Here is a 27,978-nt window from a genome sequence, read left to right on the forward strand (position 1 = left end):
ATTCGCTCACAATCTATAGTCTGTTCTGTTTGAGCGACAAACAATATTTCGAAAAAAACAAATCGTGATCACGCCAAATTAAAGAAGTAAAGTGTGTAAAAAAAATTTGAGAGAAAAGTTTTCAAGAAAAAAGCGCAATGACGGTCAAAAGATTCGAATTGACAAAAACACAAATGTTTGCGTTATTTCCTTCAAGAGCAATTGAGATTCGTTCCAGAGCAATTAAACAAATCCACCCGGCAGATTGCTGAAAATAACCACGATTGATTCCCATAATCCTGATTGGGATTGAAAGAGCTGGAAAAATGACGAAACTGATTAAAGTAAGAATTTTTTTCAAAGTGCGAACTTACTTGATTTCATTTTGTTAGACAAACAACTGTTACTTAATGAGAGGATAGAGGGGCTAGAATCAACATCAAAAAGCTTTAAAGATGGTAACTGTAACTTATAAAAACGAATTTCAATATTCGGGCATCTAAAAACTGGGCTTTGAGGGTTTATCCGGTTTCTATTTTTGATTTCGTTTTTCGTTTATGTTGAAACTCTTTGCTTTCGTTTTGTTCATTTTGGATTGCTTTTCTGATTAACTGCTGTACAAAAGCAGTTTAAACAGAATGAAGCGAATAACAAAATTTAGCCAGTAAAACAGGTTGAACAAGCTGTTAACTCAGGTAAAGCGGACCAAAACTTTATTGGACGAAGTAAAAAAACATGGCAGGACAAGTCCTCAAACGCACTCCAAAGAGTCGAATGAAAAAACTTAGAACTACTGTATCTGACCCGCAGACCAATTGAATTGAATTATCTCTAGAAGCTATCCATTATCCCATTTTTAAGCTTTAAAAACAAGTCATTGACTCAGGAAGATTTAAAAAACTCAAAAAATGGAAAAATTTTTTGGAAAGCTTGAAACAATCAGAAGTTACTACCATTTTTATTCATTAAATTTCCATTACGCAGACATAAACCTCAAAAAACAATTATAAAGAGCATTTTTAAGCTAGTACAAGACTACTAGAAGATCAAGCAATTATCAATTGGTGTCCTGTTTAAGAAAATTCTCAAAAAACGGAAAGAAAGAAAACAGTACAAATTTGTGGTCAAAAATTGTGAAAAAAACCTTGAATTTAGACGTTCCCAGCAACTTCAGTACATTAAGCACCTTAGAGACTACTTAAGTTATCTAAGGTCCTTTATTGCATTTTAGTACCCGTCGATCTTTACATATGTTATTCCCGTTCTGAACGCTAAAAGTCATCAGAATAATGCGTGAAAAATTCCTAAAAAAAGACAGCAGCCCAACAATCCAAATACTTTCGATTGTGAAAAGATAAATCTGACCAACGAAGAAAACAAATTTTACAGGTTCGTTTCATTAGATGTTTTTTGAAAACTACAGGAAAAACTAAAAGGCTAAAACAGAGAAAACAAGTAAATTTCTTTAAACGGTTTTGAAATTCATAAAATCGACTGATCCCCTCGTTCTGTGTAAATATAACGCTTTAAAGCAAACTTACTCGTAAACACATTAATAACGGAAAAATTGCTCTCAAACCACTGTCAGCGCAATCTAATTAAGAGGGCAAGACTTTGAAATTTGCATGGGTGCAAAATGACCCACCAAATGACCGTTCAAACACACGACCTCCAGCACTAAAGTCTCACATATTATTGACTATGCTTTAACCTCTTTGCTACTCATTCGCTCACAATCTATAGTCTGTTCTGTTTGAGCGACAAACAATATTTCGAAAAAAACAAATCGTGATCACGCCAAATTAAAGAAGTAAAGTGTGTAAAAAAAATTTGAGAGAAAAGTTTTCAAGAAAAAAGCGCAATGACGGTCAAAAGATTCGAATTAACAAAAACACAAATGTTTGCGTAATTTCCTTCAAGAGCAATTGAGATTCGTTCCAGAGCAATTAAACAAATCCACCCGGCAGATTGCTGAAAATAACCACGATTGATTCCCATAACCCTGATTGGGATTGTAAGAGCTGGAAAAATGACGAAACTGATTAAAGTAAGAATTTTTTCAAAGTGCGAACTTACTTGATTTCATTTTGTTAGACAAACAACTGTTACTTAATGAGAGGATAGAGGGGCTAGAATCAACATCAAAAAGCTTTAGAGATGGTAACTGTAACTTATAAAAACGAATTTCAATATTCGGGCATCTAAAAACTGGGCTTTGAGGGTTTATCCGGTTTCTATTTTTGATTTCGTTTTTCGTTTATGTTGAATCTCTTTGCTTTCGTTTTGTTCATTTTGGATTGCTTTTCTGATTAACTGCTGTACAAAAGCAGTTTAAACAGAATGAAGCGAATAACAAAATTTAGCCAGTAAAACATGTTGAACAAGCTGTTAACTCAGGTAAAGCGGACCAAAACTTTATTGGACGAAGTAAAAAAACATGGCAGGACAAGTCCTCAAATGCACTCCAAAGAGTCGAATGAAAAAACTTAGAACCACTGTATCTGACCCGCAGACCAATTGAATTGAATTATCTCTAGAAGCTATGCATTATCCCATTTTTAAGCTTTAAAAACAAGTCATTGACTCAGTAAGATTTAAAAAACTCAAAAATTGGAAAAATTTTTCGGAAAGCTTGAAACAATCAGAAGTTACTACCATTTTTATTCATTAAATTTCCATTACGCAGACATAAACCTCAAAAAACAATTATAAAGAGCATTTTTAGCTAGTACAAGACTACTAGAAGATCAAGCAATTATCAATTGGTGTCCTGTTTAAGAAAATTCTCAAAAAACGGAAAGAAAGAAAACAGTACAAATTTGAGGTCAAAAATTGTGGTCAAAGAATAAAAAATTCACTTGAGATCGGAAAATGTTCCAGAAAAAAGCACAAAGACTGACAACCCAAAACCCAAAAAAGCACAAAAGTTTGGGTAAACTGATTTAAGAGCATTTAATCTTTGTTCCAGAGCAATTAAACAAACATACCCGGTAGATTGCTGGAAAAAACTACCATTGATTCCCATATTCCTGATTGGGATATAAGGAGCTGAAAAAAGAAGAAACTAATCGATGAAAGAAAATTTTTTTCAAAGAGTAAAATTATTTGACCTCTTTTTGTTGTTAGACATACCCCTGTTACTTAACGAGAGGATAGAGGGGCTAGTATCAACATCAATATCCTTTAGAGATGGTAAGCGTAAATTATAAGAACAAACTTCAAGACTGCGGCATCTAAAAACTGGGCTTTGAGGGTTTATCTATTTTTGATTTCGTCTTTGTCAAGACTAATGTTCATTTTGGATTGCTTTTCTGATTATCTGCTGTTTAAAGGCAGATTGAGAAGAATGAACGAAGAATGAAAGTAAGCCAGTAGAACATGTTGAACAAGCTGTAAACTAAGGTAAAGAAAATAAATTTTTATTGGAAGAAGTAGAAAAAAAGGGAGGATAAGTCCTTATTATCACCAAAGAGTTAAATGAAAAACTTTGAACTACTCTATCTGACCAGCAGATCAATTGAATTGAGCTAACTCTAAAGGCTACCTACTATACTAATTTAAAGCCTTTAAAAATTTCACAAACTCTCATAAAGATCGGTTAACTTGGCGCATGGTAACAATTTTTAGCAAATTTGAAAAAAACTCAAAATTTTCTCAATGAATAGCTAGAATTTGTTATGTTGAAGAGGTGAGAACCAACCCTACTCATTGCCCCCAGCAAATAGCCTAACAATGATCCCTAAAGTGTCTTCCCTGGCACTTGGGCGAGGCAACTCAAAAAACAACAAAATTTTTTTTAAAAAATTTGAAAACTTTGAGAGGTTTTATCACAAAAGTGATGAAAAGTGGTAATATTAAAAAGTTGAAAAACAACCGTTGCCTCTATCAACTATACAGTAATCAATTATCAAACCTTCGAGCAGTTTCATTAGCTCCTGAGGCTGAAAAACTCAAAAATCGACAAAAAATGTTTAAAAAACTGAAAAAATTGCAAATTTTATCAACAAAATTTGCAAAAATCCGTGATATTGAAATAATGAAAACCACCCCATTGCAATTAAAAACTAAGCATTAATCTACTTAAGAAACTTAGAAGAGACTCCCCAACTCTATAGGCCGAGAAAAACTCAAAAAATGAAAAAAAAAATTCAAAAAAAAACATGGAAAAACTTAATATCCATTTGCGTGCTTATGATCAATAAACTCGGAACATGATTTCAAAAATTTACAGTTTAATTAAAATACTGCCTTTATTCGTGATATTAAAGTTTTGGAAACCATTCTATTGACCCCATGAAAAGCCTATAATCACCCTACAAAACCCTATAATTAAAATCAAGAAGGAATTCGTTGGTCCCAGAAAAACTCAAAAAATGACGAAAAAATCCAAAAACCGTGAGAAAATTGCATTTTTTTTGAAAAATTGCTAAAAATTGTAACATTGAAATGTTTAAAACCATTCCATTCCAAGAAAAAAACTATGCAATACCTTATTATCTAACCCTAGAGGAGGCTCTCTGGCCCCTGGGGCTGGAAAAATTCAAAAGGACAAATTTTCTGGACAAAAAAGACAAAAAACTGGAACAAATTGCAAGTTTTAATTTAAAAAAATTAGTGAAATGAAAGAGCCCAAATAGGACTAAGAAGGTCAATAGTGGGCTTCAAATAACCACATTAGAGGCTAACATATACCACTATTAAGATTCAAAGTAAAAAATGGAACCAGTTTTGGCGCACTGTTCATTTGACTTTTATAATCAAATTGCCGCCAATTGAGTTCAGCTGCTTGAAATAGTGATTGAGAGGGATATTTAGATCACGCAAAACGCAAGAAGTCAAGGGCGAAAAAGTCACACGAAAAATCAAAACTGTCAATTAAAAAACTTTTGCATGAAAAAGACACACGTTTACAATAATTGCTATGAACTTCGTTGAAGAGCAATTAATCAGACGTCAATCCACGAAAGAAAACAAAACAGCACAAAACCAAAAAAAACATAACTCTTCAAAAACCAACAAAACAAACTCGTATCATTTATTCGAGAAAAAAAATTATTATTCCCAAAAAAGTCTAAAGATATTCACACAATGGGAGTTTAGACGGCAAACGCCAACCTTGTAGAAAACAACTGCAGAAAAATTCAAAGGACAACACAAACGATATTTGGCCAAAGTGATTTTTACGAAATTCTTAAAGGAACTAAGCGGCATCAAAATCAAGGCAACTAATAATTGAATTCTTCAACAACTATCAACTTGAATGAAAACAATTGGGTGAGCAGGCAACAAAAGCTGCCAACAATTAGAAACTCAAAAAATAGCCGAAAACAAATGGCGTTGAAGCCAATTGAATTAACAGCTACAAGCGTGAACCATTATGTAGTCCAAGTACGCCTAATTGGAACGCATTTAAGGTCTGCCATTTATGAGACTAGCCAATAGAATAACAAAAAAACGATAACAAATTGGTCATAATCCAAAAATACTCGAAAATTTTCATTAAAACAAGTTATCAACATCGTTGAAACCTGCAGCTTTGAATTTGAAATATTAAACGAAAACTCAAACAAGCCCAATAAACAAGAACAAAGAAGTATAATTAATGATAAAAAGTTACAGAACAACAGAAAAACAACAAAGGAAAAAAACCTGAAAAAAAAACAAAATTTTTTTTAAAGCAAGTGGTGTAAAATATGTAAAAACTGTTTGACATGCAAATAGCCTTTCGAATGATCAAAAAAGGATCCATAAGAACGCCACAAAGAGTTCTCCGTAATGAGAGTAAGTAGTAGAATACTAAGGAACAAAAAAATCTCAAAAAAATCCAAAAACTCGCTAATAATAAATTTTTTTGAAATCAGTTAGTGACAGTGTCGTTAAAACCATTAAAATGAACTCAGAAGAGTAAAGTAATTTCAACATGAATCAATAGAACCACTGAGATTTATCATTGATGAGACGAAATAAAAAACAATAAAAAGCATAAAAAGTTAAAAAACGATCAATTATTTCTTGAAGTCAGAGTCTTCGAAAACCACTATTTGCTATGCGAAGGGTCACACAGTGCAATTATGCATTATTAGAACATACGTATTGACTCCACTTAAAAAAACAGAAAAACTGAAGTCAAATTGCCGCACGTAACAAAAGTCGCTCTCAAAAACCAAAAATCTGTTCCAACACCATTCTCGCACTTCACTTTAAAAAGCATTTTGAAACAAAAGTCACGTCTTAAAATTTCGCAATTTTTGCTCCATTTACCACTCCATCGGAATTACAATCCTAGGTCCTGAGTTACTAAGGCCTTAATTACAATCCAAAAAATTGAAATAATCAAGGACCTGACAACTAACATTTTAAAAGCAAGATCAAAAAAAGATAGACAACAACTCCTTTGACCGTATATGCGTAAAAAGTATCAACAAATTCCAAACACGAATAGACAATTTTTTCACAACTTAGTGCATTAAGAATCTCAACTTCACAACTTAGTGCATTAAGAAACAATGACATTGTTGAGATAAATTTCCGAAATTAAAAAAGGCCAAACCTACAGAAATTTGCAAAAATCAGAACCTCTATCGGTGGCGATGAGATAAGAGAACTCAAAACTACATGCCAATATCCCTAACCACAACCTATAAAAATATACTTTCTAGCAGTTCTAAATAAGAATTCTTACTTTTGAGACCAACCGATAAGACCACAGAAAAAACAAAACAAACAAAACTACAAAAAACTTTCATTCTTCCAAAAAGAAAAAAACTACTGTTAAGAAATCAAGCAACTAATTGGGTTCAAACATTTCTCATTAGAAAGCGGCTGAACCTGTCGCTCATGAGACTAAACACCAAAATATGACCAAATTTCGAGAAAAAAAATCAAAAGATCGTTAAAATTTTTTCGAAACAAATAATAGTCAAGGAAAGCAACAGCTACGTGCTGAAACAACTATTTCCATTAAACTATTCCACAATAGCAGACGATGAAATCTGCCGCTAATGACATAAGGTGATAAGACCGCAATAATTAAAATAAAATTCTAGCAAAACAAAATAATTTACTAATATTTTCCAAAACTAACAGCGTAATAAACAGCAAATTTACAACTGAAACGTTTAATTCGATTATTTTTAATTCCAGCATTTTTAGCAAAAGACGAGGTTAATCTTTAATGAGATTAAACAAAAAAGCGAACAAAAAACTCGCAAAACTATAAAATTGAAAATGTTTTCTGAAAACAAATAGTTTCAAAGTCAAAGAAAGCGTTAGCTTTGAACTGAAACAATGGAGTCACTTGAAAAACACTTCATTAGCAACCTGTGCGACCTGTCCTTAACAACATCCAAAGATAGTACAACCAAATGCTCCCAAAATTCGAAATTTCAAAAGAAGTATACGAGACTTAATAGTGTCAATGTCATGAACACCAATAGTCATGAACTCGAGCCATTAATTAGGTTCTTTCAGGACTTAGTATTAACTATTGAGAACTGCACATAATGATACTAAGTGATAAGACAACAGAAATACTAATAGAAAATGGGCAAAATTCAAACATTGACTAATATATTATGACAATAAATAGTGTCAAAATCATTTGAAAAAATTAACAGCTAACTGATCAACTCAAGATATTGCAAATAGGCAAAGGCAGAACACATGCATCATTTTAATAGTATTCAAGAGAAGAGAAACTGACGCAAGTCAAATTGACGCACGTGAAAAAAAAATCTAAACACACAAAAATCAAAAATTTTCTCTTAAATTTTAGGGTACTTAGTACGACAAAGTACCCTAAAATAGGAACGCTATAATAGCCGGCTGAGAAGCTGGTCGAAGCACATGATCAAAAAACATCTCTCACTCAGAAAAAAATTAGTTCATGGAGCAATTTTACTCTTTTGGTTTTAGGAAAACTCGAGTCGTAAAAAACCATGAGAAGGCGAATAATAGTTCCAGCTATCGAGCACTCATAAAACTGTGGTAGACCCCTCTTTCCACTAACTGTGCTATACTATCAAAGTATTTCGCTTCTCGCCTCTAATTTAATAATTAAGCACATCGGGCATTACCCTGACAGGTGATTGTGTCACATGGGATAGTCTCCTACGTTGATGTTGTGGTGATTCGGGAGTTGATCGACCAACAGCTTTAGCTCTGTTGCCCCACGGTTTTGGTGAAATTCTGTTGATACCGTACATATTTTGCTGACGGTCGTTGTCTGCACTGATTGCGTCGGTCTCCGAGTAAATGCCACTGTTGATCTCTCCATCCAACGGATCTCCCATTTCCCAATACTGCAAATGAGTATTGTTAAAAAAAACATACCCGGCAGATTGCCGTAAAATAGCCGCCGTTGATTCCCATAACCAAGAAAATAATTTTTGTACCAACAATTTTAAAGTGCGAACTAGTTTGGTGTCATTTTGAGCTGAACATACTCCTGTTTCGTAGTGAGACCACACAGGGTCTAGTATCAATACCAATAAGCATTAGACATGGTAACTCAAAACAAAGTTCGAGTAACGGGCATCTAAAATCCGGCTTTATGGGTTTATGCCGTTTCTCTTTCTGATTTCGTTTTTGATACTGGCTCTGTTCATTTTGAATTGCTGTGCTGAGCAACCAATGTCTAAAAACACTTTTAGCAGAGAGAGAGAAGAGTGAAACTAGTCTAGAGAGGTCAAAAAGATTTCACAAAAATGTTGAACCAGCTGTGAACTAAAGCAAAGCGAAAAATTTTTATTCGACTAAAAAAACAGAGCCGGAAGAAATCCGGAAAAGACTCGAAGTGGAAATCCAATTAAACGCCATCCAACTTCTCAACAAAAAACGTGCCTTCACTAATTTATGATTATCTTGTAACAAAACCATAAAACTAAAAAGTAAAAACATTAAAATCAAATCTGTTGAAATATGATAAAAAATCTGATCAAATTTTGTTATCAAATGAGATCCCGAAATAATTTTTTTCTGCCAAAATTACTTCATCAAAACAACTTATGCAATTTTTTTTAAAATACTTGGGGCCAAATTATGGAAAAAAAGGTATTAAAAACTTCCACTAAAAAACTGGAAAAAGTTTAACAATTTTTTGATATTACAAAAGCACATAAATCCAAAGAAAAATTTCTTTAAGCCAATAGGGTATCCAGATGTTCGCAAAACAATAGGCAGGTCATAATAAGATAAGAAACCTGTCTAAAAAACAGAAAAACCAAAAACTGCAAAAAAATTAAGAAAAATAGTTCCAATTTTCGCTTTTTTTTGTCAAATTTCTCAACAAAAACATAGCCGGCAGATTGCCGGAATAGCTGCGAAATAATAAACCTGCGTGCCATATAATAGAGACAGAAACAGATACAGATCTAAACTGAAAAAAAAATTGACGCCGCTCAAAAAACTAGGCTAAAAAAACATTCAGCGATAAATTAATAAAGCTTGTTAAAATTCATTCCACAGAAGCCTCTTATTAGGGTCCTTTAATGCACATAGGAGTTCCTTTGACCTTAAACAAATTCAAATTAAACTTAAGTTTTAAAGTGCAAAAGTCATTTTATCGAGTGAGGTAAGTCACGTATGATCAAAATCTAATCACGCAAATAACCTAAAAACTTTCGCTACAGCGAGTTGCGAAATGACGTCACGCGCGCAAATACCGTTAGTGAGAGGAATAAGTCATTCAGAAAATTTGACTTTTTCAGCTTTGACGAAAAAAGAGCGTCAGACGACGAAACAAAAAAAACCAAGAGCACCGCAATATAGCTACGCTCAGCTTACAGCATCGCAGCTATAAAAATGATTCATATACACAAAATTGTATCGAACTCTTATCTAAAATTTGCTCAAGTAAAAGGGGTCTTTTCAATACTCATTTGAGCCAGTAAAGCAAAAAATCGTCAAAAAAACAAAAAAAATAGCCCGAAAACCACCGAATTAGCATAATATTCATATGAACCAAACCTCTTAACCAAAAAACATAGCCGGCAGATTGCCGGAAAATAGCCGCGATAGACGCTTGTGGCCAACCATGAATTGAAACAACTAAAGAAATAAGATAAAGATTGACCAGACTCTAATAATCAAGAATTAGGGCATATAAATTTGGCGCTACTTAGATGCGCACTATTGATTTTTAACTAGTAAATGTTTATAAAATTTAAAGTTCCATAAGTGAGTTCAGAATTCATTTTTCTTAGTGAGGTAAGTCACGCAATTGACCTAAAAGAAGAAACGACGTCACGAACACAAATTTTAACTGCAAAGCAGTAGAAGTCACTGAAGTCATTGAAAAAGTCAATTCCAAGAAGTCAGGGTAAGACTAAAAAAATCTGTTAGACGATTAAAAAAATTAGGAGCGCAATAATAGCCGCCTGGAAATGCTGGTGCGGCTATTAAAAGTGAAAAAAAACTGCTTTAAAATGCCGCACGTGAGCAAAAAAATTCACTTGCTTACAGGATTTTTTTTCACACCTCAATTTCTCGCTCTGTAGAAAACAGCGATATGAACAAAAACCACTCTCTCTTCGCTCCACTCTTCATTTTGTTCAGCAGCAAACTCACTCCAAATTTTTTCACGTGTTCCATTTGCCGCTTCAAACTTCACTCCAATAAAACTGATTTAAAAAAGGACTTCTCCAATACTCCTCTTCGAGTCGTAAAAAAATAGGAGCGCTATAATAGCCGGCTGAGAAGCTGAGGCGGTTATTAATAGCCCAATTTAAATACTCACCAGAATGTCTACTAAAAATAGCTAAAAATGCAATTTACATGAAAATAGCAACATGAACATTGCTCTTTCTCAATAAGTGCATCTTCCGTCAGCAAGTGTAAACAATTGATAAATTTTTTAAAGCTTCAAAGCTATTTAACGTATGCAATTACTCACACTGTCCATATTTTCGTCGGTTGCAATGAAAGCCTGTTGAATGAGTTGTTTTCTGTACCAGTACTTCAAGAAAGTCCTCAACTCAGCCAGCTTCCGGAAGTCGAATTTGAACCGACACTCTCCAAAGTCAAGGATCACTAAAATGGGATATAAAGAACGCCTAAAATGTGCTACAAATTTTTACCAAGTTTCCTCTTGGAATAAAATAATGAAAACATAGCCGGTAGATTGGCGGAAAATAGCCGCGATAGACGCTTGGGGCCTTCCATGAATTGAAACAACTAAAGAGATTAGATAGACAGATCGACCACCAAACCTTTAATAGACCACTAGACTTTTTGGGTTAGCCTTGGACTGTCCTTTTCATGAGACATATAAGCTCTCTAAGGAGAAAACTCTAATAGGGCTTTTCAAAATTAGGATCTTTTCCGCTTGTGCCCCCTCAGCTTAGTGGGCGCATATTATTTGCACCCCTAAGATGCACGTGCAATATTTTTACATAATGACTTACTATGTAATGGCACGTGCGCTGTAACGGGGGCGCATAACGTACTCGGGGGCACAAACGGAGAAGATCCCAAAATTAATATTTGAAACCAAAAACTCAAGACTCTAATAATCAATCAAGAATTAGGGCATATATGTTTGGCACTACTTAGATGCAAACTATTGACCTTTAATAAACAAATGCTCATAAAATTTAAAGTTCCATAAGTGAGTTCAGAAGACATTTTTTTGAGTGAGTTAAGTCATTGAAAAAGTCAATTCCAAGAAGTCAGGGCAAGACGAAACAAAAATCTGTTAGACGAAGTAAAAAAACATAGCGGGACAAGTCCTGAAATATAATTCCAAGAATTGAATGAAAACCTCAGACGTACTCTACCTGACCAGCAGATCAATTGAACAATGCCAGCCAGAATACAAACAAAAACATCTCAAAAAATTGAGAAACTAAAAGTATCAAAACTAAACAAAAACATAACCATTGCTAAAACTAATGAAGCTTTTAAACCTAAGGCACAACTTTTTCCCTTTAAACATACCTATTTCAAAAATATGTTCCAAACCAATTTTTGTTTCTGAAATCGGTCCAATATTAAATCTGCAACACCTGAAAAATATTCATTGGCCCTTGAAGATAGATCAACTCAAAAATGAACAAAATATTTAAAAGAAATCAATTGCAAATTATAAGGAAATGTTGCTGAAAGTCGTGATATAAATATCTTCAGAATAATTTCTTTGTCTCTAGAGGCTATCCAGTAACTCAATTCCAAGGTTTAAAAAACTCATTGGCTCATAGATCGATAGGCAATAAATTTTAGAAAAAATTTCAAACTTCAAAAAATAGAAATTCGTTCTATTAAAATGTTGAAAGCCATTCAATGGGCCCCTAGTAACTATTTAATAACATACTATCAAACCCTGGAAGATCTGACTTGGCTACTGGGCAAGAAAAACTGAAAAGACAAATGTTTTGAAAAAACTTGAAATTGCAAATTTTATCAAAAAACTTCCAAAAGTCGAAAGGATAAATTGTTGAAAACAAACCCATTGAATCTAAAAACCATACAGTAACTTTTATCGGACCGTGGAAAATGTTTTCTCGCACTTGAGAATGGACGAATATCAAAAACTGACAAAAACTTTAGGAAGCCTTAAAAAATTGCAGGTTTTATTTAAAAAACGCTAAAACTCGAGACATTAAAATGTTAAAAACCATTCCATTGCTACTAAAAACTATGCAGTGCCCTATCAACAAAACTCAAAGGAGATTGACTGGTCCCTGAAAGTGGAAAAACCTGAAAAAAATTAGGGTGTTGTCAAAAAAAATTGCTAAAACTTGTGATATTCAAAAGTTGAAACCTATTCCATGGCGACTAAAAGTTTTTTTCAATAACTTATTATTCAACCCCTGATGAGGTTTTCTGGCCCCTGCGGCTCAAACAATTTGAATAATGACAATAAATGTAAAAAATAATTTGAAAAATTGCAAGTTTTGTCAAAAAATGATAAAATTCATGATGGCAAAAACATGAAAACCATTCCATTGCCACTAGAAACTATGCAGTAACCTATCATCGAACCCTTTATCAAACCTTAGAGGAGGTTTCTAGGGCTAAAAAAACTCAAAAAATGACAAAAATTTTCAAAAACCCTGAAAAAAGTTGCAAGAATTAGTATCATTTTGCGTGTTTGTGTTTGTATTTCCAAAACATATAGCTGATAAAATGGTCATAACAAGTAATTTTGTCTCACAAAAGGCCTTCGCCAACTTTTAAAAACTTCAACCAAAACTAATCGAAACAAAAAAACATGAAAAATTGCACAATTTTGAGCCTAAAAACTCCTAAAAATGACCTTTTAACCTTAAATTAAGGCCATCCCAGCAGCTCCACCACTATAAACACTTGAAGGACTACTAAAACCAACTTTCGGCATCTAATGAAACTCAATGCCTGCTGGGCTTTACCTGTTTATGCCGTTTTGAAAGATTAAAGTCATTGAAAAATGTGTGAACACATCTTAAAAAACATGGCAGGACAAGGCCTGAAATACAATTCAAAGAATTGAATGGAAAACATAGAACTACTTTACCTGACCAGCAGATCAATTGAACAATACCAGCCAAAACACAAACAAAATAATCCAAAAAAAGAAACAAACAATCAAACATAACCGACTAACGTCGGGTGAATTGCTCTCAAACGACCGGTGAAAGGTTGGCTTCGTAAGTACCTAGTCACTGTTTAGTGAGGTTAACTTGATTGAATGGGCCTGAGAATAGGGTAATAGAAAATGATATCACGCCAAATAACAGCCGCTGAAGTGCGGAATCAACAAAAGATTTAAGGGGAGAGAGAGAGAGAGAGAGAGTGCGAGATTAAACGTGAACGAAAAAGCGAAGGGAAAACTCCAGCCAACACAGAGAGAGAGAAAGAGAGAGAAAGAGAGAGAGAGAGAGCGAGAGAGCTAAGAATTCTTTCCATGATAAGATCCGACTCTCCAAATTCAAGTTTTCTAGCCTTGTTAGTAACTAAATTATATAGAAACTGAAAGTGCAAAATTCAAAAGAAAAGTTTCCACATTTCGCATTAAAGAAAATGTTCAAAAACAATTTTTGTCTCTGGAATTTTGCAATGTAACCCATCTGCAAGACTTACAAAGCTTCGTTGGCCATTAATGATCGTTAAACTCAGAAAATGACAAAAATATTCAAAAATTTAAAAAACAATTGCAAATTTTAACAAAATCTTGCTAATATTCGTTTTTCAAAACTTTCAAAAAATATTGCCCAAAATTTCAAAAAGATGCTAATTCTCGTTCGATGTTACAATCATTAGAAACTTTCCATTGCATGTATTAACTATACAATACCTTATTATCAAACTCTAGAGGAGGTTCCTTTGCTCTTGAATCTCGATAAACCCAAAAAATGACGAAAATTGTCAGAAAAAATTGCAAATTTAATGAAAAAATAGATAAAATTTATGATTTCTGAAATTTCTCAATTTTCTTTCTGAAATCGGTCCAGCAGTATATCTGCATGACCTGAAAAAATTCATTGGCCGTAGAAGATCGAGTACCTCAAAAATGACGGAAACATCAAAAAAAAAAACGAAATCAATTGTACATTTTAATGAAATTTTGCTGCAAATTGTCAAATTGATATCTTTTAGAATCATTTCTGTGTCTCTAGAGGCTTTCAAGTAATGCAATTCCAAGCCCTAAAAAATCATCGGCTCAATGATCGATAAGCAATAATTTTTAGAAAACAATTTCGAATTTCAAAAAATACAAATTCGTTCTATTAAAATGTTGAAAGCCATTCAATGGGCCCCTAGTAACGATTTAACAACATACTATCAAACCCTGCAAGATCTTACTTGGCTACTGGGCAAGAAAAACTGAAAAGAAAAATGTTTTGAAAAAACTTGAAATTGCAAATTTTATCAAAAAACTTCCAAAAGTCGAAAGGTTAAATTGTTGAAAACAAACCCATTGAATCTAAAAACCATACAAGAACTTTTATCGGACCGTGGAAAATGTTTTCTCGCACTTGAGAATGGACGAATATCAAAAACTGACAAAAACTTTAGGAAGCCTGCAAATTGTCAAATTGATATCTTTTAGAATCATTTCTGTGTCTCTAGAGGCTATCAAGTAACGCAATTCCAAGCCCTAAAAAATCATCGGCTCAATGATCGATAAGCAATAATTTTTAGAAAACAATTTCGAATTTCAAAAAATACAAATTCGTTCTATTAAAATGTTGAAAGCCATTCAATGGGCCCCTAGTAACTATTTAATAACATACTATCAAACCCTGGAAGATCTTACTTGGCTACTGGGCAAGAAAAACTGAAAAGAAAAATGTTTTGAAAAAACTTGAAATTGCAAATTTTATCAAAAAACTTCCAAAAGTCGAAAGGTTAAATTGTTGAAAACAAACCCATTGAATCTAAAAACCATACAAGAACTTTTATCGGACCGTGGAAAATGTTTTCTCGCACTTGAGAATGGACGAATATCAAAAACTGACAAAAACTTTAGGAAGCCTGCAAATTGTCAAATTGATATCTTTTAGAATCATTTCTGTGTCTCTAGAGGCTATCAAGTAACGCAATTCCAAGCCCTAAAAAATCATTGGCTCAAAGATCGATAAGCAATAATTTTTAGAAATAAATTTTGAATTTCAAAAAATACAAATTCGTTCTATTAAATTGTTGAAAACCATTCAATGGGCCCCTAGCAACTACTTAACGAAATACTATCATACGCTGGACAAAGTTAAGTGGCTACTGGGGCAAAAAAAATGAATAAAAGACAAATCGTGAAAAAAATTGCAAATTTTAGCAAAAAATTACTAAAATTCGAAAGTTTAAATTGTTGAAAACAAATCCATTGAAACTAAAACCCATGCGGTAATTTTTATCAGACCGTGGAAAATGTTTTCGGGCACCTGAAAATGGACAAAAATAAAAAAAAACTTACAAACACTTTAGGAAACCTTAAAAAAAGTGCAGTTTTTATTTAAAAAAAGCTGAAATTCGAGACACTAAAATGTTGAAAAGCAATTCATTATTACTAGAAACTTTGCATTGCTCTATTATCAAACCTCAAAGGAGATTTGTTGGCCCCTGAAGCAAGAAAAACTCAAAATGACAAAAATTTTCAATAAAACTTCAAAAAATTGCAAAATTAGTATCATTTTGCGTGTTTGTGTTTGTATTACCAAAATAAATAGCTCATAAAATGGTCATAACAAGTAATTTTGTCTAGCAAAAGGCCTTCATCAACGTTTAAAAACTGCAACCTAAAACTAATCAAACAAAGATTTTAAAAAAATCACAAAAAAACATGAAATATTGCACTATTTTAAGCCCAAAAACTCCTAAAATGACCTTTTAAACTTAAATTAAGGCCATGCCAGCTAGTTCACGGTGCTTCACCACTCTAACCACTTGGCGTACTATTAAGGCGCACTTTGGTCCTCCAATAAAACTTGATGCCCGCTGGCTTTACCTGTTTATCCCGTTTTGAAAGATCAAAGTCATTGAAAAATGTGTGAACATATCTTTAAAAAAAAACATAGCAGGACAAGTCCTGACGTACAATTCAAAGAATTTTCCTTGACTAAACAGAAAACTAAACCTAGAACGGACTAATAATGGTTTGGCAAAACCATTTAGAAAAAATCCCATCCAACAAATCGAAAAAACAGTAAAAATCAAAGTGAAATTGCCGCATGTGAACAGAAAACCACAAAGCGAATTTTTGTTCAAACACCGTTTTCTCAATCTACTTTAAAATTCGAGCAAAAAAATTCACGCCGCAAAACCACTCGCTTTTGCAATCCACTTCCTGTTTCGGCTTGACCAAAATCACTACTCCAATTTGACTTCAAAATTCATGAAAATGTGTGACCAGATCTTAAAAATAAGACAGCGCCCCAATACAATTCAAATTCTTTGAATTGTAAAAACACAGCGCCCCAATACAATTCAAATTCTTTGAATTGTAAAAAAAACAGGGCACCAATAATTCAAATTCTTTGAATTGTAAAAAATTTAGGAGCGGTATAATAGCCGCCTGGAATTGAGGACGCGGCTATTAAAAACTGATTGAAAATGAGTAGGGTATCAAGCAGATTTTCGATATTGTAGTCATCAACAAAAACTTGGTCCGACTAAACAATTTTCAATGTTGATACGTGTGACAAAAAGCTCCAAATATTGATTCACTTCTCAAAAACTATCTGGCATCATCTTGTTCGCTGATTTGTCTTAATTCTCATTTAAAAAAAATTAGTAGTCTATGTAGTCAATTCAGTTCTTGATATTTTTCTCAGAAACAATTTTGACCAACTAGCTTTGAAATCTTTTTTTGGAATTCTCACATTCAGTTTTAAAATGAAGAGTAAAAGATGTCAAAACTGGGTTCAAGTGCTTCTGTGGTTGCTCTCTATACGATATGAACCTACCATTTAATATTAAAAACTCAACTGCTGAACATTACCCGCATACTTGCAAAATAGCAGTAAGGTGTATATGGGTACCTCCGCAGCATAAAGCCAGCGAGACGGTACCCATATACACATTACTCTAGTTCCCTTTATATATCCACTACTCTATATTCACTTCTTTTATATTTTAAATCTATCATTTCTTGTCTCACTTAGTGCAATACACTAGTACAGAGTTAAGCTGGTAATTAACCATTATCAGACGCATAGTTCGGGTTCTATCCTCACTGACTCAGGTGAACGTATCCCAGTACTAGTATAACTAGAGAGACCGTGTAACAAGCACGTAAAACCAACTTGCGAAAAGAAAAACTTGAATAAAAAAGAAAACTTGAACAAAAAATTGAAAATATTAAAATAATTAAAATTTTCATATATTCCCCATAATCAATATTTAATCAATCTAAAACTAAAACTATATTGTCTCACTTGGCGTAGTGGTTAAATCATCGAGTCGAGTTAATTTGCTTTAGCAAACGGAAGGTTTGGGGGTTCCTTCCTCACTGACTCCAGTGAACGTCCCCCGATTCTGATGAAAAACTATGAAACTAAGTGAGATAAAAAACCAAATTCACAGTTATTAAAAAGGATGATCCCTGCTGTGAAACTGTATATGGGACACACTGTTGTGGGTATACAGTCAAAAACACTGAGATCGGTGGAAACAAGTGATGTGTTTTTTTTCAGTTTAACTTACGAAAATTGGTGACGCCACTGCGGGGATTGGTGTAACCACTTCGTGGATAATCTTCACAAAAAACCGGCTTAACTCTTTTATAAATTTTCAAATTTTTCTTATATCTGCGAAGCAGTTTCACTGATTTTTGCGAATCACTCTTTAAGAGCAATTCACTCTTTTCGGGGTGATTCCTGAGTAGGGAGATCGCTCTTTTTCACTCTTTAAGAGCGAATCACTCTTTCTTGATGTTTTTTTAAAAATTTTTTAAAACTTTTATTTCAAATTATCTATACTCTTCAATAAATTTATATTTTCTTTTACTTTTTCTATATTTAACCCATTACTAATAAGAAATGATACAAAATTTTAATATTTACACGAACAACTTTCCTCTGTTTGGACAATAACTAAAGGACTTACAGCTCTAGGACTTTGTCTTTTATCTAATAAGGCTTCTAATAAATCCTCTGGTTAATTCTACATCTGGATGTTGTTTCTTTACATCAGCCCGTATTCCATCATATCTCACAACAGAAGTACAATATGGACAATTAACTTTAGCTGAAGTACAACTTCTACATGTATACTTACTCTCATCAAAATCAGTTAGTGTTTTTACATAATTAGATTTATTGCAACTCCTAATTAAGACTTCTGGGCTAAGGTTAAGGTTAGGGTTAAGGTTAGGGTTAAGGTTAGGATCTGAGTTAGAGTTAGAGTCATAGATAGAACTAGAACCAGAACCCGAACTAGAGCTAGAACTAGAACTAGATTCATTTTATAAGGAAAAACCCCATGGAGAAAAATTATTAGCACAAATACCACTTAGTATTACATTACCACACATACATTTATCAGTTTTATCTATATGACATGATTCATAATGATATTTTAAAACAGCAATGTTTCCATATTAATAGTTACACTCTAAACATTTTAAAAGCACCTATAATAGGGTGAAATATAATATTTACCTAATCATTTTGCTGGGTAATATTTAGCCATGATTTCAATTAAATCTTTAGTATTATCTTTAGATGTGATACACTCTGCTAAGTATTTATTTCCTAACGTATTGAGTGTATTGGTTCTACATCTCTTATCCAAAATCAATTCAAGGTCTAATTCTTTTTTATCTCTAACAAAAATTATAATCTCTTCTCTAAATTCTTCTTTATTTCCATATAGTCTGGTTAAAAACTTTCCTCCCTTTCTATTTAAAGTCCCATCCTCGTCGTTTATATATTCTTCTTGTATTGCATTTCGTATTGCTTTGCCCATGTTTCACTATCAGCAAAGCTACTTGGCTTGCCACGGACTTCGTCCCTTCGCAGATCATTATCCAACTCTTCTCCATATCCAACATTAACCAATGTATTTACTCTACTCAACATTGTGCTTGCTCCCATTGCTACACTCCCAGCATTTCTTGATCTTAAATCAGGATAAATATAACTAAATATAATTAAACCTGAGCTTATAATTCCACCAATAGTTGATAAACTTTTTATACCCTTTCCCAGAATCATTTTTTTAGTTAAAACATCATTCTGTATTTTAACATTATTTAATTTAAGAAGTTTATTAAAATAGAATATATAGTTATCGTGATTAATAACATTTCTATCTGTTGCATTTATCATGAGTGGTTTCATATATTCTATAAGTTTATTTATATCTTCTCTTTCTAATTCATTTTTTAAACTAAGAGCTTTTAAATCAAGGAAACCAACTCTTGAATCATATATCATTGTTCTATTACTATTAATAACAATAAAAGTATTTTCCTTCTTATTATATTTAATTATACCATAACGAAGTTCATCTGACATTCCATCTGTACAATTATAATGGTTACTATTTAACTCACTAATTATTTTACTAAAGTCATGTTCACATTTATATATCTCATTAAAGTTTTTAAATAGATCAGGTCCATTATAAGTTGTTAAATAAATAGTATCACAACTCATTCTTGCTGTATTAATTATTTGAGCTGGTTTATGACACATTACAATCATTTGAATATTATAATGTCTACTTTCAGTAAAACAATAAGCTATATCCTTATTTAACCTATCACCATATCATCAAGTACTATTACACAATTTTGAAAATTATGCATATTATTTTTTTGTGATCATGTTTATATCACATTTATTAAACCCAGTATAAAATTTAATAGACTCAGGATCTATCCAGTCTCTGTCATCTTTACACATTATAACTATATTTTTAGCTTGGTCTTGGTTTTGGTTTTGATCAGTGAACGAACTTTGTTCGTGGTTTACCAAACTGCTTGGCTTGCCACGGACTTCGTCCGTTCGCAGCTCTTGATTTTGGACTGAGTATAATTTTAAATATTGTCTAATAAAATATCTTTTACATGTTCCAGTTCCACCATAAACAATAGTATGTAATGATGACTTTTCATATTCAAATCTAACTAGACTCCTATTCATAAATCCACCAAAGCTTTCTTCTAGTTTTGTATATTTACTTGGTATTGAATCATATATTATATAACAAATTCCAATTATAATAATAAGAAAAAAAAGTATACCGCCTTTATCCATTTTTATATATAAAATTTATTATATAAAAATGCTTATCCTAACTTTGAGGAATTCAATAATAAATTTAATATTGATAATAATGCTATGAGTGATATTAGAATAAAAGATATAGGAAAAGATATAAGTCTAACACCAACTGAAATAGTAATGAGAGATGAGACTCCAGATAATATCTGCGAAGCAGGTTCCCTGATTAATGATCCTAACTTCAACATTATTGTAAATTTACACCCAACTGAAGGTACACATTGGGTTTTAGTTAAAAGAAGAGAAGGTGGTCCTGTGTATTGATTTGATAGTTTTGGTGTTGAGACCCCACCATTATTTTTAGAAGAATATGTTGACCTAGGCTCTAATGAAAGAATACAACAATATGATGAATCTTATTGCGGGGCTTATTGTTTATATATGATCTATCTTATTGATAGAGGATTTAGAATTAACAATGCTTTGAATATTCTAGTTAATCAATGTAAATATCCAGGAAAATATAATGAGTGTTTTTGTTTAGGTTGTAAGGTTAATGTTAATGTTAATGATAATGATAATGATAATGTTAAGGTTAATGATAAAGATAATGTTAATGATAATGTTAATGATAATGTTAATGATAATGTTAATGATAATGTTAATGATAACGTTAATGATAATGATAATGATAAACATAATGATAATGATGATAAATATAATTTTATATATCAGAGAACCTGCTTGGCAGATCTATTTGATGAAAAACATGGTGAAACATGGCAAGCCAAGCCCCATGGCGAAGCATGGACGAAGTCCTATCAAAAGGGTAAACCTAATAACAATAGTCCTACTAACAATATCTCTGTAAATATAAATGAAGATCTACAATCATGGCTAAAAGATGATGATATAATTACTGAAGCCACATTCCCAGATAACTTTAGATGTATATTATCTGGTCCTAGTGAATGTGGTAAGACATTCTTATTAAAAAAACTAATTCTAGCTAGTATATATTTTGATCAGCTATACATCATTGGACCTACTGGTGATCAATACAATGGATTAGAAAGAATAAACCCAAAAGCAATTATAAAATTTATTAAAGATATAAAAGATTTACCATCTCCTGATAAACTACCCAAAGACTCAAAGAAACTAATGATATTCGATGATGTTAGAGCCACAGAACCAGTTATTAATGAATACTTTTGTAGAGGTAGACATAATAATTGTAATATGATATATCTTAATCAAAATCTATTCACAATAGATAGGCAGAGTGTTAGAGAGAATTGTAATCTATTTATTTTATTTGAACAAAGAGGTAAAGTCCTCATATCTATATATCAAGATTTCTTTAATAATGTTGAACTTAGTTATAATGATTTTGCTAATATATGTAAAAAGGTATGGAAAGAGCCTTATAATTATATTGTCATTAATGTTAAACTAAGAATTAACTGGCATCGGAGAGTTTTGTAGTTTAGTTTAAATTTAAGTTTATATCTACACCAGATCAACGAAGTTGCTGTGTTAACACAGATGGACCTTTGGTCAGCTGACTATGTCAGATCAACGAAGTTGTTGCTGTTTACACCAGATCTGCGAAGCAGCTTCACTGATGGGGCTTCGCCCAACTAGTTACACTAGATGTAGAGTAAAACTTAATACATCACCATTAAAGTCTATAGGTCTTCCATGCTCATCTTTAATATGAAACTCTATAAACTGTATTCTCTCTTTAGTTATATTTTGATATAAGATACTAGTTGGTATAATATTTATTAGGTAACCTGGTGGTTCTGTTAGAGTAAAAGTATATAGTATGTCTGTGTTATTCCCATTATCTTTAACACCAGATATCACATTATAATGAATGTTAATAGTACTAAAACCCATAATATCAACAATTTTCTGAGATGTACATTTACCTTTTTTATAAACCATTTTTCTAAATCCTAGTAATGGGGCTATTCAGTTTTCTATGTCAAATTTAATTGCACCTTGTTTTACTTCCATTAAACTTTTCATTGTATTCTTATCAGATTCTATTATAACATTACCATTAGTTTCTTCTTTTATTAATTCTGCTATTTCGAATAATTCATATGCTCCTGATATAATAGCTAAAATCTTTTCTTCATATAAGAATTGATTGTTCCTTCTATCCACATTAAACACTGAATTATAAACAGATAATCTAATTAAACCTAATTTTGTTGTATTAAGTATAGGTTCACTAAAGTTAAACTTTTCTGTTGGTTTATCATTCTAAAGTTAAGTGTATGGTCTTCTTTAGTTTAAGTTTAATATACATGAAGCTTTTAGTTAAAGCTTCATGTATATTTTGTAGTTCCCCTAAGATTAAATTGTCTGTCATTTTTTGACTTCTAAAAATGGATTTTAATTTGGATACAACTTATTGTTATAATAATGATATACATAAAAGTAAGATTATAAAATATAAACCTAATAATCCAGCAACAATGAATACGGTTAATACTAACATTAATATCATACTCAATAGAGAAGAGAATCACTTAAATTTGCGTGATTCATATCTAGAGATAGAGTTTGTTGTATCAGATGATGCTGGTGGTGTATTTGCCAATGATGCTAATATCAGATTAGTTAATTATGGTATGATGGCATTGTTTAGTTCAGTTAAACTTGAAACTAGTGGTGGTAGGACTATTAACTAGTACTGATGATGAATATGAGAGTGGTTTTGTTAGAAATCAAGGCAATAGAGATAGTCAACTTAAAGGTGATCATATTGCTGCACAACGAGGTCATATGTATGTGATGATTAAGATGAGTGATCTATTTGGTTTCGTAAATGATTTAGAAAAGATTAAATATGGTTTAGGATTTAAACTAATATTAAAAAGAAATAATAATGATAGAGCTCTATATTGAGTTAATGCTAATCCTGGTGCAGTTGGTAATGATGCAAATATAGAAATTAGAGATATATCATGGTGTGTACCTTGTATTGATCCTAGTAATGACAGTAGAATTATAGTACAAAAGGGTTTAATTAAAAAGAATAATGTAGACTTTAGTTATTATGAGAGAAAGACATTTTATAAGAATGCACCCAATGCTAATAACTTCTTGTTTGATCTAGGCATGGAAAGTTGGATGGAAAGACCACAATATATAATAGTTGGTTTTGAAAATAATAATTTTAAAGAACAAACTCATGATGCAAGTACATTTGATGTAATGAAAGTTACTGAATGTTATTGTAAGATTGGTAGTGAGTTTTATCCCGAGGATAGAATGAATATTAATTATGGTACCAATAATTATAATGAGGCTTTTAAAGAGATTGTTAGCTTTAATAAAGATTATAATGGGCTACCACATAATATAAAACCATATATAAATCATAGAACATTCAAAAGTAGTTATAGAATATATGTATTTGATACTAGATATCAAAGTGATCATATAGGTCCACAACCAATACAACTTAATTTTAAATTTAGTCTAACACCAACTGAAATAGTAATGAGAGATGAGACTCCAGATAATATCTGCGAAGCAGGTTCCCTGATTAATGATCCTAACTTCAACATTATTGTAAATTTACACCCAACTGAAGGTACACATTGGGTTTTAGTTAAAAGAAGAGAAGGTGGTCCTGTGTATTGATTTGATAGTTTTGGTGTTGAGACCCCACCATTATTTTTAGAAGAATATGTTGACCTAGGCTCTAATGAAAGAATACAACAATATGATGAATCTTATTGCGGGGCTTATTGTTTATATATGATCTATCTTATTGATAGAGGATTTAGAATTAACAATGCTTTGAATATTCTAGTTAATCAATGTAAATATCCAGGAAAATATAATGAGTGTTTTTGTTTAGGTTGTAAGGTTAATGTTAATGTTAATGATAATGATAATGATAATGTTAAGGTTAATGATAAAGATAATGTTAATGATAATGTTAATGATAATGTTAATGATAACGTTAATGATAATGATAATGATAAACATAATGATAATGATGATAAATATAATTTTATATATCAGAGAACCTGCTTGGCAGGTCTATTTGATGAAAAACATGGTGAAACATGGCAAGCCAAGCCCCATGGCGAAGCATGGACGAAGTCCTATCAAAAGGGTAAACCTAATAACAATAGTCCTACTAACAATATCTCTGTAAATATAAATGAAGATCTACAATCATGGCTAAAAGATGATGATATAATTACTGAAGCCACATTCCCAGATAACTTTAGATGTATATTATCTGGTCCTAGTGAATGTGGTAAGACATTCTTATTAAAAAAACTAATTCTAGCTAGTATATATTTTGATCAGCTATACATCATTCGACCTACTGGTGATCAATACAATGGATTAGAAAGAATAAACCCAAAAGCAATTATAAAATTTATTAAAGATATAAAAGATTTACCATCTCCTGATAAACTACCCAAAGACTCAAAGAAACTAATGATATTCGATGATGTTAGAGCCACAGAACCAGTTATTAATGAATACTTTTGTAGAGGTAGACATAATAATTGTAATATGATATATCTTAATCAAAATCTATTCACGATAGATAGGCAGAGTGTTAGAGAGAATTGTAATCTATTTATTTTATTTGAACAAAGAGGTAAAGTCCTCATATCTATATATCAAGATTTCTTTAATAATGTTGAACTTAGTTATAATGATTTTGCTAATATATGTAAAAAGGTATGGAAAGAGCCTTATAATTATATTGTCATTAATGTTAAACTAAGAATTAACTGGCATCGGAGAGTTTTGTAGTTTAGTTTAAATTTAAGTTTATATCTACACCAGATCAACGAAGTTGCTGTGTTAACACAGATGGACCTTTGGTCAGCTGACTATGTCAGATCAACGAAGTTGTTGCTGTTTACACCAGATCTGCGAAGCAGCTTCACTGATGGGGCTTCGCCCAACTAGTTACACTAGATGTAGAGTAAAACTTAATACATCACCATTAAAGTCTATAGGTCTTCCATGCTCATCTTTAATATGAAACTCTATAAACTGTATTCTCTCTTTAGTTATATTTTGATATAAGATACTAGTTGGTATAATATTTATTAGGTAACCTGGTGGTTCTGTTAGAGTAAAAGTATATAGTATGTCTGTGTTATTCCCATTATCTTTAACACCAGATATCACATTACAATGAATGTTAATAGTACTAAAACCCATAATATCAACAATTTTCTGAGATGTACATTCACCTTTTTTATAAACCATTTTTCTAAATCCTAGTAATGGGGCTATTCAGTTTTCTATGTCAAATTTAATTGCACCTTGTTTTACTTCCATTAAACTTTTCATTGTATTCTTATCAGATTCTATTATAACATTACCATTAGTTTCTTCTTTTATTAATTCTGCTATTTCGAATAATTCATATGCTCCTGATATAATAGCTAAAATCTTTTCTTCATATAAGAATTGATTGTTCCTTCTATCCACATTAAACACTGAATTATAAACAGATAATCTAATTAAACCTAATTTTGTTGTATTAAGTATAGGTTCACTAAAGTTAAACTTTTCTGTTGGTTTATCATTCTAAAGTTAAGTGTATGTTCTTCTTTAGTTTAAGTTTAATATACATGAAGCTTTTAGTTAAAGCTTCATGTATATTTTGTAGTTCCCCTAAGATTAAATTGTCTGTCATTTTTTGACTTCTAAAAATGGATTTTAATTTGGATACAACTTATTGTTATAATAATGATATACATAAAAGTAAGATTATAAAATATAAACCTAATAATCCAGCAACAATGAATACGGTTAATACTAACATTAATATCATACTCAATAGAGAAGAGAATCACTTAAATTTGCGTGATTCATATCTAGAGATAGAGTTTGTTGTATCAGATGATGCTGGTGGTGTATTTGCCAATGATGCTAATATCAGATTAGTTAATTATGGTATGATGGCATTGTTTAGTTCAGTTAAACTTGAAACTAGTGGTGGTAGGACTATTAACTAGTACTGATGATGAATATGAGAGTGGTTTTGTTAGAAATCAAGGCAATAGAGATAGTCAACTTAAAGGTGATCATATTGCTGCACAACGAGGTCATATGTATGTGATGATTAAGATGAGTGATCTATTTGGTTTCGTAAATGATTTAGAAAAGATTAAATATGGTTTAGGATTTAAACTAATATTAAAAAGAAATAATAATGATAGAGCTCTATATTGAGTTAATGCTAATCCTGGTGCAGTTGGTAATGATGCAAATATAGAAATTAGAGATATATCATGGTGTGTACCTTGTATTGATCCTAGTAATGACAGTAGAATTATAGTACAAAAGGGTTTAATTAAAAAGAATAATGTAGACTTTAGTTATTATGAGAGAAAGACATTTTATAAGAATGCACCCAATGCTAATAACTTCTTGTTTGATCTAGGCATGGAAAGTTGGATGGAAAGACCACAATATATAATAGTTGGTTTTGAAAATAATAATTTTAAAGAACAAACTCATGATGCAAGTACATTTGATGTAATGAAAGTTACTGAATGTTATTGTAAGATTGGTAGTGAGTTTTATCCCGAGGATAGAATGAATATTAATTATGGTACCAATAATTATAATGAGGCTTTTAAAGAGATTGTTAGCTTTAATAAAGATTATAATGGGCTACCACATAATATAAAACCATATATAAATCATAGAACATTCAAAAGTAGTTATAGAATATATGTATTTGATACTAGATATCAAAGTGATCATATAGGTCCACAACCAATACAACTTAATTTTAAATTTAGTGCTGCAGTTGCAGATGTTATATGTCATGCATTAGTATTAACTAGAAAGTGTGAATAGTGATGGTAATAAGATGGTTGATATTATATCATAATTATAACTATCTGGGAACGGACTCCGTCCGTGGCAAGCCAAGCAGTTCCTGATAGTCATTGTTATAATTATAACTAATTCTTACTTGTCTTAACAAAACCTTTAGCATAAATAATATCTAGTTTCTTTTTATTCTCTAGAGATAAAGGGGGTTCCCCCTTGGTTCCGCAGCCTCCAGCCTCAAGATTAATCTTAGCCTTGGGCCTAACCTTGGGCTTAGACTTAGGCTTAATAACAACAAAGGGATTATACTTTTTAACTTCCATTATTTTTTATATATAGAAATGAGTCTTTTAAACAAGTTCAAGACTAATTCATATTGTGTTGGTGGTAGACATTATAGTGCTACTAATAATATAAGTGGAGCTATCACTTCAAAAGGTACTAAAATTTTAAGAGGATTCTGCACTAAATGTAGAAGGAATAAATCAATGACAGTATCTGATGCAAC

General features: G+C 31.8%; 1 protein-coding gene across 3 annotated transcripts in view; it reads right to left on the minus strand.

Moving 5' to 3' along the window:
* The window catches only part of LOC142342770 (bridge-like lipid transfer protein family member 1), a 166,090-nt gene that overhangs the window by 57,081 nt on the left and 81,031 nt on the right, over positions 1 to 27,978 (minus strand). For all 3 annotated transcript variants that reach the window (XM_075394337.1, XM_075394328.1, XM_075394346.1), the window contains 2 exons: positions 10,871 to 11,007; positions 8,055 to 8,279 (listed from right to left, as the gene is read on the minus strand). In XM_075394337.1, the coding sequence (XP_075250452.1) occupies positions 8,055 to 8,279; positions 10,871 to 11,007 (362 nt within the window). The remainder of the gene's footprint in view (positions 1 to 8,054; positions 8,280 to 10,870; positions 11,008 to 27,978) is intronic.

This window comes from Convolutriloba macropyga, chromosome 1 (assembly GCF_964194025.1).
Source record: "Convolutriloba macropyga chromosome 1, txConMacr16.3, whole genome shotgun sequence".
NCBI classification, from domain to species: domain Eukaryota; kingdom Metazoa; phylum Xenacoelomorpha; order Acoela; family Convolutidae; genus Convolutriloba; species Convolutriloba macropyga.